The sequence below is a fragment of the Gekko japonicus genome, unplaced genomic scaffold (assembly GCF_001447785.1).
Source record: "Gekko japonicus isolate JY-2015 unplaced genomic scaffold, Gekko_japonicus_V1.1 scaffold299, whole genome shotgun sequence".
Classification (NCBI taxonomy): Eukaryota; Metazoa; Chordata; class Lepidosauria; order Squamata; family Gekkonidae; genus Gekko; species Gekko japonicus.
The window spans coordinates 1,143,149-1,158,333 of NW_015170896.1; the positions used below are offsets into that span (position 1 = coordinate 1,143,149).

The 15,185-nt window shown below is 48.5% G+C and overlaps 1 protein-coding gene across 1 annotated transcript; it reads right to left on the bottom strand.

The window, feature by feature from the left end:
- Window positions 1-4,689: 4,689 nt before the first annotated feature.
- PPP1R15A (protein phosphatase 1 regulatory subunit 15A) lies at window positions 4,690-14,846 on the bottom strand. Its single transcript, XM_015418561.1, has 3 exons — window positions 14,655-14,846; window positions 10,217-11,669; window positions 4,690-5,823 (listed from the first exon to the last, which is right to left on the bottom strand). Exons 2-3 carry the CDS (start codon window positions 11,660-11,662, stop codon window positions 5,548-5,550), a joined length of 1,722 nt encoding a protein of 573 aa, XP_015274047.1. The 5' UTR covers window positions 11,663-11,669; window positions 14,655-14,846; the 3' UTR covers window positions 4,690-5,547.
- Between the last annotated feature and the right edge of the window lie 339 nt (window positions 14,847-15,185).

Genomic DNA, 15,185 nt, shown 5'->3' on the forward strand with positions numbered 1-15,185 from the left:
AGGCAGGGGTGGGGAAAGGCAGGGAGGAAGCAACTTACCCTCCCTCTTCTCCTGCCTCCTCCTGGCTGAATGAGGGCCGGAAGCGGGGCGGCCGGAAGCAGGGGGCGGGGCTTCGTCATGTGCCCCGCCCCCCGTACCTCACCCGGGGGAACTGCGATCCCCCGCGTTCCCCCCCGAAATGACCTCTGGCTACTGAGGCAAGCCAAAATGCGTGGCCTACTATGTATGAATGCTAATAAAAGTAGGTACCGGCTTTTTGGATATCTGAAATACACTATTCATTTTCTGATCAAACTGAGTGTTGCAGGAGGGTACGGTTCAGGCTGAAGAAATTGGAATGTTCGGATCAAAAAGACCAGACTCTCCCCCACCCCCCCACCCTCTGTCTAATGGCAAAATGCAAACCCACTCTCGGGAAAGCATTTTTCTCAATGCGTAATGGAAAATACCTTTTCTTCACTACTGCATAATTAAAGTACAAACCTTTGGAGTGTTTCCAAGCAGGAAACCGGTCACATTTTGTAGTATAATCCCCACAAAGCCAGGTGCTCTGGCAGGCATCTAAAAGTTTCAGGTAACCAGAGTTTCAGATAGACAGATATGCTGTGATCAACTTCGGTTTAGGTGAAGTTTCATGGTGGTGGTGGGGGGGCAACACTGGAACCAGTTTTACGTGCAAACTTTTAAATTTCACAGCATGCCTCATGTCAGTAATATTTTAGGATGGGGATCGGTGAAGGAGATCTTGTTGGCAATTGGTATAATAGCTTCCTAGCTAGGCGGCAGTTGCATGTCACATCAAATGCTGAAAGCAGCCACTGTGCTTTTACCAGCTCCGTAATACCTATCCAGGGCAATTTTATTGGGTTAAATGTGAAAAAAAAAATCAATTGCCTTGGAAGCACAGAAGCGTCATGCAGTATCCCTGAGCGTCCACGTTTCCCAGTTAAGGGAAAATACTATTAAAACAAATTACAAAGATGATATGACTCCAGTGGTAACAAGAGAAAGAAATTTTACTTACAAAACTAGAAGCACATCTTGCATGACATATTCATACAGGTACATCTAACTTATTGTGAATAGATTAACTTCAAAAAGGCTAACTTGCTCATGTAAGAGAGCGAAGAAGAGAGGTCCAATAAGATGAAACAGGACAATCAGTGGCCAAAGAGGCTCAACATCTGACTGATGAGAGGTGGGATCAACCACCCAGTGTACCTGAGTGAGAGGCTTCTCGTAACCCTTTCCCTCCCAGATCCTCTTACAGAGCCAGTTTGGTGTAGTGGTTAAGTATGCGGACTCTAATCTAGGAGAACAGGGTTTGATTCCCCGCTCCTCCACTTGCACCTGGCTGGATGACCTTGGGCAAGCCATAGTTCTGATAAGAGCTGTTCTTGAAAAAAACAGTTCTTGAAAGGGCTCTCTCAGCCCCACCTACCTCCCAGGGTGTCTGTTGTGGGGAGGGGAAGGGAAAGGAGTTTGTAAGCTGCTCTGACTCCTTTGGGTAGTGAAGGGCGGGGTATAAATCCAATCTCCTCCTCCTCCTCCTCCACATGCAAAGTTACAATCCCCAACAAATTTACCCTGGTCAAGGCACAGCAAGTATGCTTGCTCCTACTGTAAGACAGAAACTCCGTCAAGGGTGTGCTCCTCCAGCCCAATTTGAGAAAGCACTCGGCAGTCTTGTAGAGGAGAATCAGATCTTGTACTGTATTGATCAACAAAGGAGGGAGGTGCAGATCCAATAAGGTTTTGGACCCCACAGCTCTCCCTAAGGTTACAATGGGAGACATAGGGTTTTATACCCCCTATGACAGTTAGAAATAAATCACAATTATTGGTTCCATCAAAGTTTGTCACATATCCGTCATGCCATTCTGATTGGGCTCCAACCTGGGGGTTGGATTTTCCCAGCCAAAAATATACCTCCTTTAGCTAAACAATAGGCCTTCTTATCAGACTGTGAAGTTAACAAAAAGTATCTTAATGTAGCAGGTATCATGCAGTGTTCTTCATCTAACCCAAGCAAACTGACATCAGGAGCATGCACAGTTACAATTTGCAAGAACAAGCAAGGTCATCAGTTACTGCCTGTCAGCATCTGGTATTTTACCCAGAATGCCTTTAAGCAATGAACCAAAGTGAATATCTGAATAGATGTTCATGATTGATTTCAGTCACTGTGATTAGAATCATCAAAGGCACTTAACATATGCACCATGGAAGTGTTAAGTGCACCTACTAAGTTAAACGGACTGTTAGTCAGTGGCAGAGTACAAAGTGTTTCATAAGCAGTGTGTACAACACTACCACATATCATTGGCTGCTGTTGGAGGGGTTGAGGTAGTATAATGCCAGAACACAGCTACGTTGTCTTGGACAGAGTGGAAGGGGAATTTAAACATACAGGTGTTCTCAGTAACATCCATGCTTTTAGTGTTGTGTTTTGATCTTGATTTCCACACGGCAGGCCTAAGGCCTATCATGTCTGGCCAACATCCAGTGTAAATGAATGCCTGAGAACAGGCTGTGAAGCTTTTGAGGTACACACGATTCCTTGACAAGATACCTCAATGTCAAAAGTTTCCCTGTGGGTAGGTGGTTTGGGAACTAGTTACAGTTTCTGTCTCCACAGTGACAGCTTATGTTTTTGCTCTCCACAGCTACACTCCCATTTTCCAAGACTGTGTTCTGGGCCTAGCAGCGCATTCCCACAAAGCACCACACTATGTTCATTGTTGACTTAATTAGAGCTTTAAGAGGAGCTCCTGTCACGTTTTATTTTTCCCCAACTCCAGCTGTTCGGACAGATGCTCAAGGCTATCCATAAATGGGTGTTGACTTCATTGTGCCAGTCATTACTTTTAAGAACTTGTGAGTCAGTTGTTTTACGTATGTGAGACCACATTCCTGACACATGAGAAACAGGCAGTACAAACGGCACGTTGCCTTTTTTCATTCATTATCACGAGGTTATTTGTGTTTTGCTGATGTGACTCTTGACGTTACTCAGATTTGCCTCTGGTACTCTCCTTCTTGCCTTTCGGATAAAACCGAAGCTGTGCCCACGCGGCAGGACTTGTCTTCCGTGAGATAAAATCAGAAGGAAGAGGAGAGAGAGAGAAGCTGCCCAAACCCGGAGATTTCCTGTCACTTCGCCTTTGTTAGACCAGTGATCACTGTTGGGTGTGTTGAATGTATTTATGGTGATTTTCATTTTGCTTTCCTTGCATGACACTTAGGCGTAACAAGATCCCCGCACTTCCCCCTCATGCTATTTTCTCCTCAATACAAAGCTGCGATACAAAGTCAAGGGCACGGTAGTAATTGGTTCAAGGTCATACCGGCAGTGTTTAATTTGAACCTGGGTCTGACTCTCTTAACTACTTTACCACAGTGCGGCTCGGCTTTTAAGCAGGTTTTATTCTCCTTCCTTATTTTAGCTGCAATTCAGCAAAAAATGCTCACAAGTACTTCAGAGCTGGCATAGCAAAGTTACTGAGCCAGGATGTTTCAGGCTCAAGACAAGCCAGGAATATATTAGATGGCGCCAGGCAAGTTGGTGTCTTTCAGCCTCAGCACCCCCCCACCCCCACAAAGATAGGTGGCAGCAGAGAACTGAGTCCTTACCAGGCCTGAATGATACTCATGGGAAAATGGGAGAGACAGTAAGTTCCTTGGAGCATGGGTCTGCAAATTCCTGGATTATTTTCTTATGTTTTAAAAGTTTGCACTCTGTCTGGAATCTGGATATTACTGGCTTACATTACTTAATTGTGAAGCGTGTTGAAATAGTGTCTGTGAAGAAGAACAGAAATAGAAACAGTTGTTTCTTTCCAATATTCACTCCCCCCCCCCCCAAGTACAAATCTATCCCTTGGGATACAGTTTTGATTCCTGTTGTGAGCTATGACTGAACACACCTACTCTTGCTGTGATTGTTTTCCCAAACCCTTAAGGGCACAACTGGAAGCTAAAGAAGGTGCTGAGGGGGAGAATTTGGATCAGGATTATGGTTAAGTTAGCCAAATCTGGTTTGGGAAGGTTTTGGAGATTTGAGGGGCAGTGCCTGCGGAGGGACTTCAGTTTGTCTGTGATTATACCATAGAGTTTACCCGCCAAAGCTGCCATTTTCTCTGTGGGAACTGGAGATCAGTTCTAATTCCAGGAGAATTCCAGGGCCCACCTGGAGGTTGGTAAACCTAGCAATGGCAGTTGAGGTTAACACTCCCCCTGCTATTTGTTCTGGGGGGAAAGCTCTACTTTTTTCCAGCTCTAAAGTACTTTTTTCCTTGTAGGATGGCAGCATGGAGCACATGGGTAGAGAACTTGTTGATGGGCAATACATTCAGAGAAGGCAGAACTATTTCTTCCTGTACTACAGTTAATGTTTGGAACTCACTACCACAGGATGTAGAGTAGTTCTAAACAGATATATGACTGCCCACTCTGGGAAACAGGATGCTGGATTAAATGGACCTTTGATTTGATTCAGCAGAGTTCTTATACTCTAAGACAAAGCGCAGTCTGATTCTCATTTTTGTTTTAAATGCAGGAGGGTTCTGTGCATATGCAGGACAGCTCAGCATAGATTTCCCACCATTGTTGAATTTTAGCTCTAAATGTGCATAAAGAATGGCCAATTCCTCATTCTCAGTAAATCACAAACACCAAGGATTGGGCGCAGAAGCAAGAGCTTTGATTTTTTTTTTTAAATTATACAGACAGTTGAAATAACACCAATTTATTTATGCAGTAATATTTTAAAAAAATAAACTGTCAGGTAGTTATTACATACGATACAGAAAGATTAATAAAATGTCCCGATGGCGAGAGAGCATTACAGCAATAATTTAGATTAAAAAAACACCCTGAAAATAAGCACCCTCTACAACTATCCCGAAGGCCGAGTCCCAGTTTAAAGAGATGGATTTAAGCCAGCCCCGTGTGGGGTTCCAGGTGTTTAAACCCCAGTGGGAGGGCCTGCACACACAGAATTCTAATGCTGTAACTGCAGCAGCTAAAATCCTATTTCAGTGCGAAGCCAGCCACATGGAACACTATGCGAATGAGGCATTTTAGCCTGCCCAGTTACATTTCCATCCAGCATTATCCTGCAACAATATTCAAGACGAGTGGGAGCTGGGACCAAAGCTCCATCCTGCCACAGGTTCTCTAAGCATCCCATAAAAGGGTAACGCCACTACGCCACCTCACTGTTGCAAACACATTGCACAGGCCTTGCTCACTGTTGCAACAGCCCAGAAACATTACATCAGAGACCTCGCTTGTACACACACTGAAGTCACGACAACTGTGGTTCTGTTTTATGAGGAGGATACAAACTGCAGGGGAATGAGGTAGCAATAATTTAGGATCAGTGCATTTATTCAGAAAAGGGAGACCCAAAAGATCTTGGTCCTGGCCCCCTCCCCCCAGTCTAGCTCCCCCTGAGAGGATATGGACTAGTAGGCCAGACTGATCGGTAATCTTGCTACACTGTAGGCTAAAGGCTAAGAACAGCCATTTTGCTCACAGCTTCGTTTAGACAGACGGCTTCTCCCGCCCGGCTGAACCGTTGAGGGTATCGTCAGCGTCTTCCTGCTGAACAAGGTCCAGGGCCCTATGGATCTTCCGCCAAGCCCTGGCACGATGTTCCGTCCCCAGACAGGGCTCCAAGACGGCTCCCACCTCTGCAATTCTGCGCTGAAAACGACAGCGATCGCGGGCCATTTCCTCCCAGGGGCCCCGGCGAGCTGCTCGGGAAGCGAAATCCCAGACCACCAGCGTACGGACAGTGACCTCAGGAGAGAATCGAACCTAAGGATGGGGAGAGGGGACAAGAAGATTGTTAGAGGTATTTCTTAGAGGGGGACAGTTGTGAGCATGGATATATATGTGTGAACAGAACAAGAAATCCTGTGTGGCAGGTTCTCTTCCCCCACTCCTGTTCTGTGGCCAATACACTAAAAATGCACATTTCCAATGCACAATCGTTTGAGTGGGCTAAACATGCTCTGAGAGAGGCACTAGATTTCCAGGGGTGGTGTATCCCACATATTTCTGAATCAAAACACTGAGTGGTGTACCCAAGACAAAAGAGGGGTGCATGTTCATTACCAGCAGCAGCAATCCCTCTTAAAATCACCGCTCAGACGTCCTTCACCACCTTTTTGTTGGTCTTCAGCCATACTTTCAGAAACCCTCTTCCGAATTCCCAGCTTAAAGTGGAAACCACGGCCAAACTGCAGCCTGTTACTGGAGCAGTACCCAAAGCCCTCCCTCAAAACATGGGCCCCTTGCATTCAGACAGGACTTCTCTCCCACGCTGCCCTGCCCCTCCCCAGAGCGCCCAAGTCCCTCCTTAGCAAAACAAATCAAGCTCCTTTGATCTGCCTCCTACAGATAAACTCTTTCATCCTTGTCATCATTCCAGCCAAACAATGCTGTGGAGGAGGAGAAACAAGGACAGGACACCAGTTCTTAAGAATGCACCAAAAAACAGGCTGGCTGGATCAGGCTAAAGGCACCGATCCAGCATCCCACTCCAATCAGGGCATGGAGGCAACAGCCCTCCCCCTGTCACTGTTGTCCCAGTGACTGGTATTCAGAGAGGTGCTGCATCTGCACACAGAGGTTCCATTTCGCTTCCGCGGCTAAGGACCGCTGATAAACCCATCCCCCATTCACTCGTCTGAAGGTAAAGGTCCCCTTGCTCGAAAGCCAGTCGAGTTCGACTCTAGGGTTGCGGTGCTCATCTCCGCTTCAAAGCCGAAGAGCCAGCGCTGTCCGAAGACGTTTCCGTGGTCATGTGGCCGGCATGACTAAACACCCAAGGCACACGGAACGCTGTCACCTTCCCACTGAAGTGGTACCTATTTATCTACGTGCAATTTCTTGCTTTCGAACTGCTAGGTTGGCAGGAGCTGGAACTAGAGACGGGCGCTCACTCCGTCATGCGGCACACTTGGGTCTCGAACTGCTGAACTACCGACCTTCCACAGCCTGCAGTTCAGCGTCTTAACCACTTGAGCCACCGCAGCTCTTTCACTCGTCTACTGCGCATTGAAAGCCATCGAAGCTAATGCCCATCGCCCCCTTTTAGACCACCCTGACCTATGCTTTATATTTAGTGACCTTAATACTTTATAGCTCTTTCAAGTGTCTGAAGTCCTCAATAAACACAATGTTCTAAGCCTTACAACTAACTTGGAAGACAGACCACTATTATCTCCACGTCTCCTGCACATGTGCGTGCTTAAGGCCACCTGATTTGGCAGATGTGAAATTTAAGTCAGGGACTTCCTGACCCAGAACTCAGTTCTTTAAAGCTACCATGTTATGCCAAACAGCCTGATAGCCCAATCTCATCAGAGCTTGGGAGACCACCAAGGAAGAACTGGAGCTGCTCGACAGGGGCAGGCAATGGCACTCCCCACCTCTGCTCATCTCTTGCCTTGGAAACCCCCATGGTCTCAGGGTCACCATAAGTCAGTTGTGACTTGATGGCAGACCATTATTATACTATGCCATCCCCCTCACAGTGAGGTGTTGAAACTGGGGCATAGCTTACTTTATCAGAGGCACTGGAGTGTAAACTCATCAGTGCCTCATCAGTGATACACACACCTGAAAGGTAGGGGGATATTACAGAGAGGTCCCAGTTCAAACCAAGATCCACTCCAAAAAGTGATGTTCACTCAGCATGGGTGTGAGGCACTCCCCACTGTATCTTCTTATCTCATTCCATCCTGCACTCGGTTCCACATTTTGCTTATCTAACGAAAGCTAGGAGTGCCCCACGCCCATGCTGAGTGAACACATTACTTTTTGCACTGGATCTTGTTTTGAACTGGCCTCTCCTTGTAACATTCTCCCACTGCATTCTGTTGTGAATACAAATCAGTCTGATGGAATTACACTGACTCTCCCATGCATCTGATGAAGTGAGCTCAGATTCACTTCAAGGTGCCACAGCATTCTTGTTTTGCACCCAAGACAAAAACCAAAGGCCACCGTTCAGTCTAACCAGGGAGTGCACAATCCCTGTCTTATACTGATTAACCAACCTTTATCAAAAGCATTTTGTGCCTCCCCCTGCAGTGGTGGGGTTTAATGCCACTGAAACCTCCTTTTATGGCTAGAAATCCTTTATTTCCCCCTAGTTGTTCTGTGGCCCTGACCTGGATAGGCCAGGCCAGTCTGATCTCATCACATCTCAGAAACTAAGCAGGGCTGGCTAGTATTTGGATGGGAGACCACCAAGGAATACCAGAGTTTGGACGCAGAGCCGGGCAATGGCAAACCACCGCTGAACATCTCTTGTCTTGGAAACCGAACAGGAGTGCCATAAGTCAGCTGTGACTCGATAGCAACAACAACAACAACAGTTGCTCTGTGTGCCATGTGTGGACTGGCTGCGCCAACTCAGGCATGTGGAAAAGGCATTCCTTCCATGCTCCGAGGCACAGTCTTTGTTCCCCCACATTCCAGAGTCAAGACCCAATTCAATTAAAATCCTAAGTGTCCATAGGGTGAGCCAACAGTTGGGCTCTGGGGAAGGCTGGGATACTTCTGTAGCTCTTGGAGCTTGTCACTGAAAATGTACTAAGTGCTATTAAGCAAAAAAATAAAAATAAAATTCACCCCAAAACTGCTGCACTCTGAGATTATCGGCTTTTGCACAGTGGATGTACAAGTAGTTTGGATGACAGTCTCTCACAAAGGAAGCAGGGGACGGGCGAAGGAGGGGTCCTACTAGGCTCAGGAATCTCACAGCCTTACGTCATCCACTTCCTTGCTGGAAGTCTAGCAGTACACAGAGCGGGACTCGATATTCCTGGCTCTTTCTGGAATGGTGAGACTGGGGAGGGTGGGGGAAGAGGGTCTGAGACTAGAAAGGGAGGGCTGGCAGGTAGGGGGAAACCCTTAGCACGAGGAGGAAGGGGAGGGCTTTGGTCGTCAAGGGCAGCCGTTTCTCTACATCCCACAAATTCACCTTCCACTGCTTCTCCCTTAGAAACACACCCACCCTGTGAATAATTCTGTGGGGGTGCATTACAATCAGGGATGCTACCAATCTGAGCAGCCCCACTATTTTGACTTCCCCAACTTCCGTCTCTCAGACAAATGAAACCCACCAGTTTCTCTTTTCAGGCCCCTCGGTTTGCTCTTCCGTGCCATATGCAAAGAAACAAACAATTCCAGAGGGCCAGTGATGAAAGCAGGTGAAACAAAAAGGCCCACAAGGGCATCGTATGGAAATGAAATCCGGCACATGCATACATCCCTAATTGCAATGTCAGTTCCCGTGTAGTAATTTCAGGGAATTAATAACAGAGTCCCTTTCTGTGGCAGCTTCAAGGCTAAACGTTAGTGTGGGAACTGGCATTCTGGGAAGGCCTCTCAATGCTCCCCCCCCAATAAACAGCCATCCTGGTTTGACACACACTGCAACCAGTGTTCCCTCTAAGCTGAGTTAGTGTGAGCTAGCTCACAGTTTTTTAGCCTCCAGCTCACATTTTTGTCTCCGCTCAGGAAGGAGGGCTCCAGAGCAAACTAATTTATGCAGTAGCCAAATCACCTGCTCACAACTTTAATGCCAGCAGCTCACAAAGTAGTAGTTTTGCTCACAGGACTCCACAACTTAGAGGGAACATTGACTGCAACACCATAGTTCTGGGCCTACCCCATATTAGGAGACCCACCGTTTTCCTGTCTATTGTGCAGCTACTAAAAGCACGGTTGCCCTGCTGTCCACCACACTACCACAATGGGGGTTAGGGGTGAGAACACCATAGCCAGAGTGGTGGAAAAAATCATGACTAGTGTCACACTTTCCCCAACATTTGCAAATGAAGCAGGCGATTCTCATCCAATTATTGACGGTGAGGGGCAGAACCAGGGGTGTTAACCAGTGTTCCCTCTCAGCTGAGTCCGTGTGAGCTAGCTCACAGTTTTTTAGCCTCCGGCTCACACATTTTGGCCTTAGCTCAGGAAGGATGGCTCCGGAGCAAACTAATTTATCCAGTAGCCAAATCGCTCGCTCACAGCTTTAATGCCCATAGCTCAGAAAGTAGAATTTCTGCTCACAAGACTCCACAGCTTAAAAGGAACATTGGTGTTATCTACTAATTACAGAACAATAGAAAGCCACAAGCCAAATACAAGAAACTCTGGTTTTACTCCACAAACCTTTTCCCACGTGACTCACCTTCTTAACCATCTGGCTTCCCTTCTGGGAACTGAAGGATGTTTCTGTGGTGACCAAGTCACGGTTTCTTTCGGTTTCCAGCTGGCAGCTTTGGTGAGTTGGATGCTCAGGGGCAGATCCTCGGTCTTTTGGGGAAGACGGTTTGGGAGGACGACCAAACTCCTCCGGTTTAGAATCTGGCTTTCTTAAATGAAAGGAGACCGTGACTTCCTTGTGCTTCTTGGGCTCAGATGGGACGAAGGTGGACGGCTGGATGGGTTTGGAAACACAGAGTGAATGGAAGGGGTCCATGTTGGGGAAGCCGGATCCACAGAAGCTCTGAGGGAAATCCTGACGTCGAGAGACATCTTCTGCTGCAGAAGAAGAACGGTCTCCATTTTCCGAGACAGCACCATCTAAACACGACTGACCGGTCTCTTCCATCTCGTCTTCACTTGACCAGTCTTCTGAATCATCATCATCATCTTCTTCCTCTGATGGACTGTAGAACAAAGAGAGCACGAGGGGGCTCTTGAAGCCACATGAGATGGTAGGTGTCCCCAAGTTCTCCTTAGCCTTCCCATACTGTGACAGGTATTCCCCATCTTCTGGAGCATCGGATGTACTTTCCACACTTTGTTCCTCAAACATCACAAAATCCCCATTATGTTGGACACTCTCCATGCGCTCCTGGGAAAGCCAGGGACTCTCCACACTCTCCCTAGAATCCTCTTCAGGATCATTTTCAAAATCCCCAAACTCTTCATGGGAGCTACAGGAATCTTCAAAATATCCCAAACCTTCCAATGAGTCCTGGGGAAAACCCCCAGGACACTCCGCATCCTCCAGGCCCATGTCTTCGTCCGATGAGCTTTCCGAATCATTTTCAAAGTCAAAGGAGATGGAATGATGTATCAGACACAGCGCAGGAGTGTCTTCCGAATCCATCTTATCCATTTTAGCACCACTGAAAAACTGTTCTGAGCACTCTCCAAAATGTCCATCTTCAAATAAACTTTCTACAGCCTCTTGGGACCAGCTTTCAAGGCTACTCAGGATAAGATACCCTTGTGGATTAACTCTGCCGTTGAGCTTCTCTCCATCGTCCAGTTTGCTTTTATCTCTCCCAAGATCTTCTTTTCCCCCAAAAGGTCTCTTTATTTTCTCCAAAGGGGCGGCTGCAGCTAGTCTGCATGCCCCTTTGGCAATGCCCATCAGTATAGCCTTCATCAGTGCTCCAGAGAAATTCTGCCAAAGGTGGAACCATTTCTTAAGCCAGCACATGGGAAGGTTAGCCACACGTCTCAGTAGCATGGCTGTAGTGTCAAGGTTGCCAGCAGGAGGGGACCTGCTCGATTCCAGAGGTAGCCTTTTGGTCATCCTGAGTCCAAACTGATCACAGCCAACAGAGGGCCCATTTATGCTTTTTGGCTCTAAGGCCAACTCGCTGGGCAACTGAGGAGGCATTTTTGACCTGAAAATAGACAGAAGAGAATAAGCCATAAGCTTTATTAGAATGTAGGGACTCTAGGATGGGAAAGTGGTAGAGGGAAGTCTGGAAGACTGATTTGCAAAACCCTGCCGTTTGTTGCAAACTTGTTGGTGGGGCACATATTTTGCAGTGAGAAGGTCCCAGGTTCGATCCCTGCTGTCTAAAGGGAGAGAAAGACACCAGGAGGAGACAACTCAGCCTAAGAGTCTGGAGAACCGCTATCAATCAGAGCAGACCCCCAACGACTTAGCCAGACCCCAGGATCTGATATAAAGCAGTTTCATATGTTCAGGGGGAGGGGTGTCCATCACAAAAGACTGTTCCCTAATCCAAACTGGGCAAGTATGGGCCCTGGTTACTGATTAGGGAAATGGCATTCTGCACATGCTCAGGAGGTGCTCTTAAGAATTGTTGCACTCCAAGGCCGAGCCCTGCTAATGACAATAGATTTCAGCCCTATTTTAGAGAGATGTTATGCCATTTCTCTGGGGAACCTGTTGGAGCCCTGGGGCAAGTTAAGCTGTGCAGTATGTTACGCTATCTGGAAAGGTCAGGAGTCCTGGGTTCTTCAGGAGTTCAGGGCAGACTGGACTCTGGTTAAAGACACCTTGAGGAATTTCACATTACCCTTTTTAAGCCGTTTTGAAGCTGTTTTTGATCTGTCGTGGAGTAAACCGGTGTAGGGCTGCCATTTCACACATGGCTTTCCCCTACCGGTAAACAGCTGGATCTGAAGCGGTTTGCCATTTCAGACTGCACTGCTTTGTCCTGCCGGTTTTCGCCAGCGCGGGTTATCTCCGGCTTTTTTAAAAAACGTTCGCTTTAGAGCACTATAACACAACACTCCAGGCATTCCAATGGTGTTGCTATAACGCTGTTTTGCTGTTGTGTCATAGTGCTCTAAAGCGAGCGTTAAAAAAAAAAGCCGGAGATCGCCCACGCGGGCGAAAAATGGCAGGAAAAAGCGTTTCGGATCCAGGAGAAGAAACTGAAGACTACTTCGAATTGGTTTACAGGTAAAGTGGTTCAGCCCCATTTCCTGAACGGGACAGAAGCGTTTGTGTGTGAAAGTACAAATATATTCCTGTAGGAAACCGGTTCTAAAACGGTTCTGTCTGAAATGTCAGACCAGAAACTGTTTGGGAACCGTTCCTGAACCGGAATATATCGCCTGTCTGAAATTCCTCCTTATTTCTTTTGCAAAGGAAGTGAAATGGGTTAGGAAAGGCCAGTCAGATCTTTCGAGCGAGACCAGTAAGTCAGGGGAAGAGGTCAGAAGCCCGCATCCCTTGGGCCCACATCCCAGACTCCAGGAGAATTCCTTCTCTCCCCTGCTCTGCCCGACAGCTCCTCTCTCCTTCAGCTCCGAACTGTTTCCCTGGCTGAGATGTGTAGGTTGATTTAATCCTGGGCGCGCCCCAAACAAGCTCCAGCAAGTGCCCCTGGAACGCTGGCAACACCCCAGTCCGGAAGCAGAAGTGTGGGGGGGAATCATTCACATATCCACACACACAACACACAGCAACCGGCTGGCTCCCGTGCGCTGCTGTCGGGGAGAGAGGCAGAAAAGCCAGGATCCTGACCACAACAGGTTAGAGCTGGAAGGGGAGGGGGGAAGGAAGCAAGCACTGTTTGAAGTGTTAGAATTGTTAAAAATTGAAAAAATAAATTAAAAAAAAAAAAAAAAGAGAAGGGAGGGGAGACTTCTCTGGTGAACCGCCACAAGGGAAATGATGCGCGGGAACAGAATTTACAGGAGGAGCGGGACTACGGATAGCTGCTGGTTGAACACCTGGATTTTAACAGCCGGGAGACCCGGACGGATCACCCTCCCCTCTCCAAAACAAGACCGGACTCCCCGTAGAAGTGTATCATCCCAAAGTGTGGCAAACCGCCGTAGACACAGAGCTAAATTTGAGAAAACTCTTAATGGTGGGTAGACTAATATTTGGGAAAGATGGGGGCGGGGGGGGAGTGGAGAGACTTGGGAACGACACCTGGTGAACAAGGGATCTACCAGAAGGCAGAACTGCGATCCTTTTGACAAAGGGACTGCCTAAGGATGCTGGGGGTGGGGTGGGGGGAGCCGAGATGACACCGGGGGTCCTTTCTGTTTGGTCTTTCCCAGGAATTTGGCATTTGAGAGAAGTGTGGAAACATGGCAAAAGGGGGGATGAGTTGTTGTTGTTGTTGGGGGTCACGAAAGGCAGAAGAAGAGGACCGATGTAACTGGCGTGTGGGACAGGGAACTGCAAGGGGAATACAGGGTTTGGGGAGGCAGAGATAAAATTCAGACATACAAAGGAAAGATGTGCAGAATTTTTGGGGGGGGGGGGCAACGTCAAAATCAGGGTCGGTAGGTAATGGGACCTCTTCCAGATTGGATGCGTTTCACCAGATTACAGGAAAGGAGCGTTTTAGATGCCCCGGCGGGGGTTAGGATTGGGATGGATCTTTTCTAGGTTCTAGCAGAGAGCGCCAAAGATCAGCCGGCACCAGTTGGGAGTCCTGCATTAAGCAAGAACAAGGACCGAAACTGACTAGTAATTAGAAGGGTGTCAAGGTTCGGGGCGGGTGCCTGCGGGAGAGGTCTCCGGTTGTACAGCCCAGAGGGAGGGGGAGAAGGAAGCCAGAGGGTGGGGGCGCTGGCCCGGGCTCCCTGGGAGAACAAACAAGAAACCCAGGCACCGGGCGTTCCTCTTGGGCAACAAGACTACAGGGTTTTCTGGAACTGGGCGTGGGACGAGGTCAAGCCACCCGGCAATCTGGGAGGCAGGATTCCTGGGCAGGGAGGAGGTGAGACCAGAAGGAAATGGGAAGCCAGGATAGGACCTTGGAAAGGGGAGGGGGAGTGGCCAGGGGATCTAGCGGCTCGGAGGCAGCCGAAACTCCCGGGTCGGGAAAGAAGGGACCCAGCCAGGGCAGCGGGGCTAGAGCCCCTCTTCTTCACCTTCCGCCGCTCCTTACCTCGGGGGTCTTATCCAGTGATCAGCTCGCTCCAGCAAACAGCTCCGGGGCTGGCGCAGGGAACCAAGCGGAAGGCGGCCTTGGCAAAGCTCCGAGGGTTGGTGGCGGCGGCGCGGTCCATGTCTCCCTATCGATACGGCGGCCGCTTCTTGGAGTGTAGAGATTAGAATGGCATGTTTTGATGGCCGCCTGCTGCGTCACTCTGGCTATATAGCCGGCGTTCGGAGACTGTGCGTCACGGGGCGGTGACGTAATGGGCGAAGGGCGTAGCCTGGGCGAGGGACGTGAAAGATCGAGAGGGCTCGAAAGGGGGGGGGGGGAAACCGCCTGGAAACAGAAAACGGCGCGTCACGTGACGCGTCTGGGAACTGTTGGGGGCGGGGGGAACCCGAGCTAGTAATTTTCCAGTTCCACATTTGAATCCTCAAGGGGGGTAGAGTCCCGAATAGCGGAACTGGAAATTACTTATTCGTGAAATTCTTTCATTTCCCCCATCGTCAAGTGATAACGCACATGCATACAGCCCCTTCG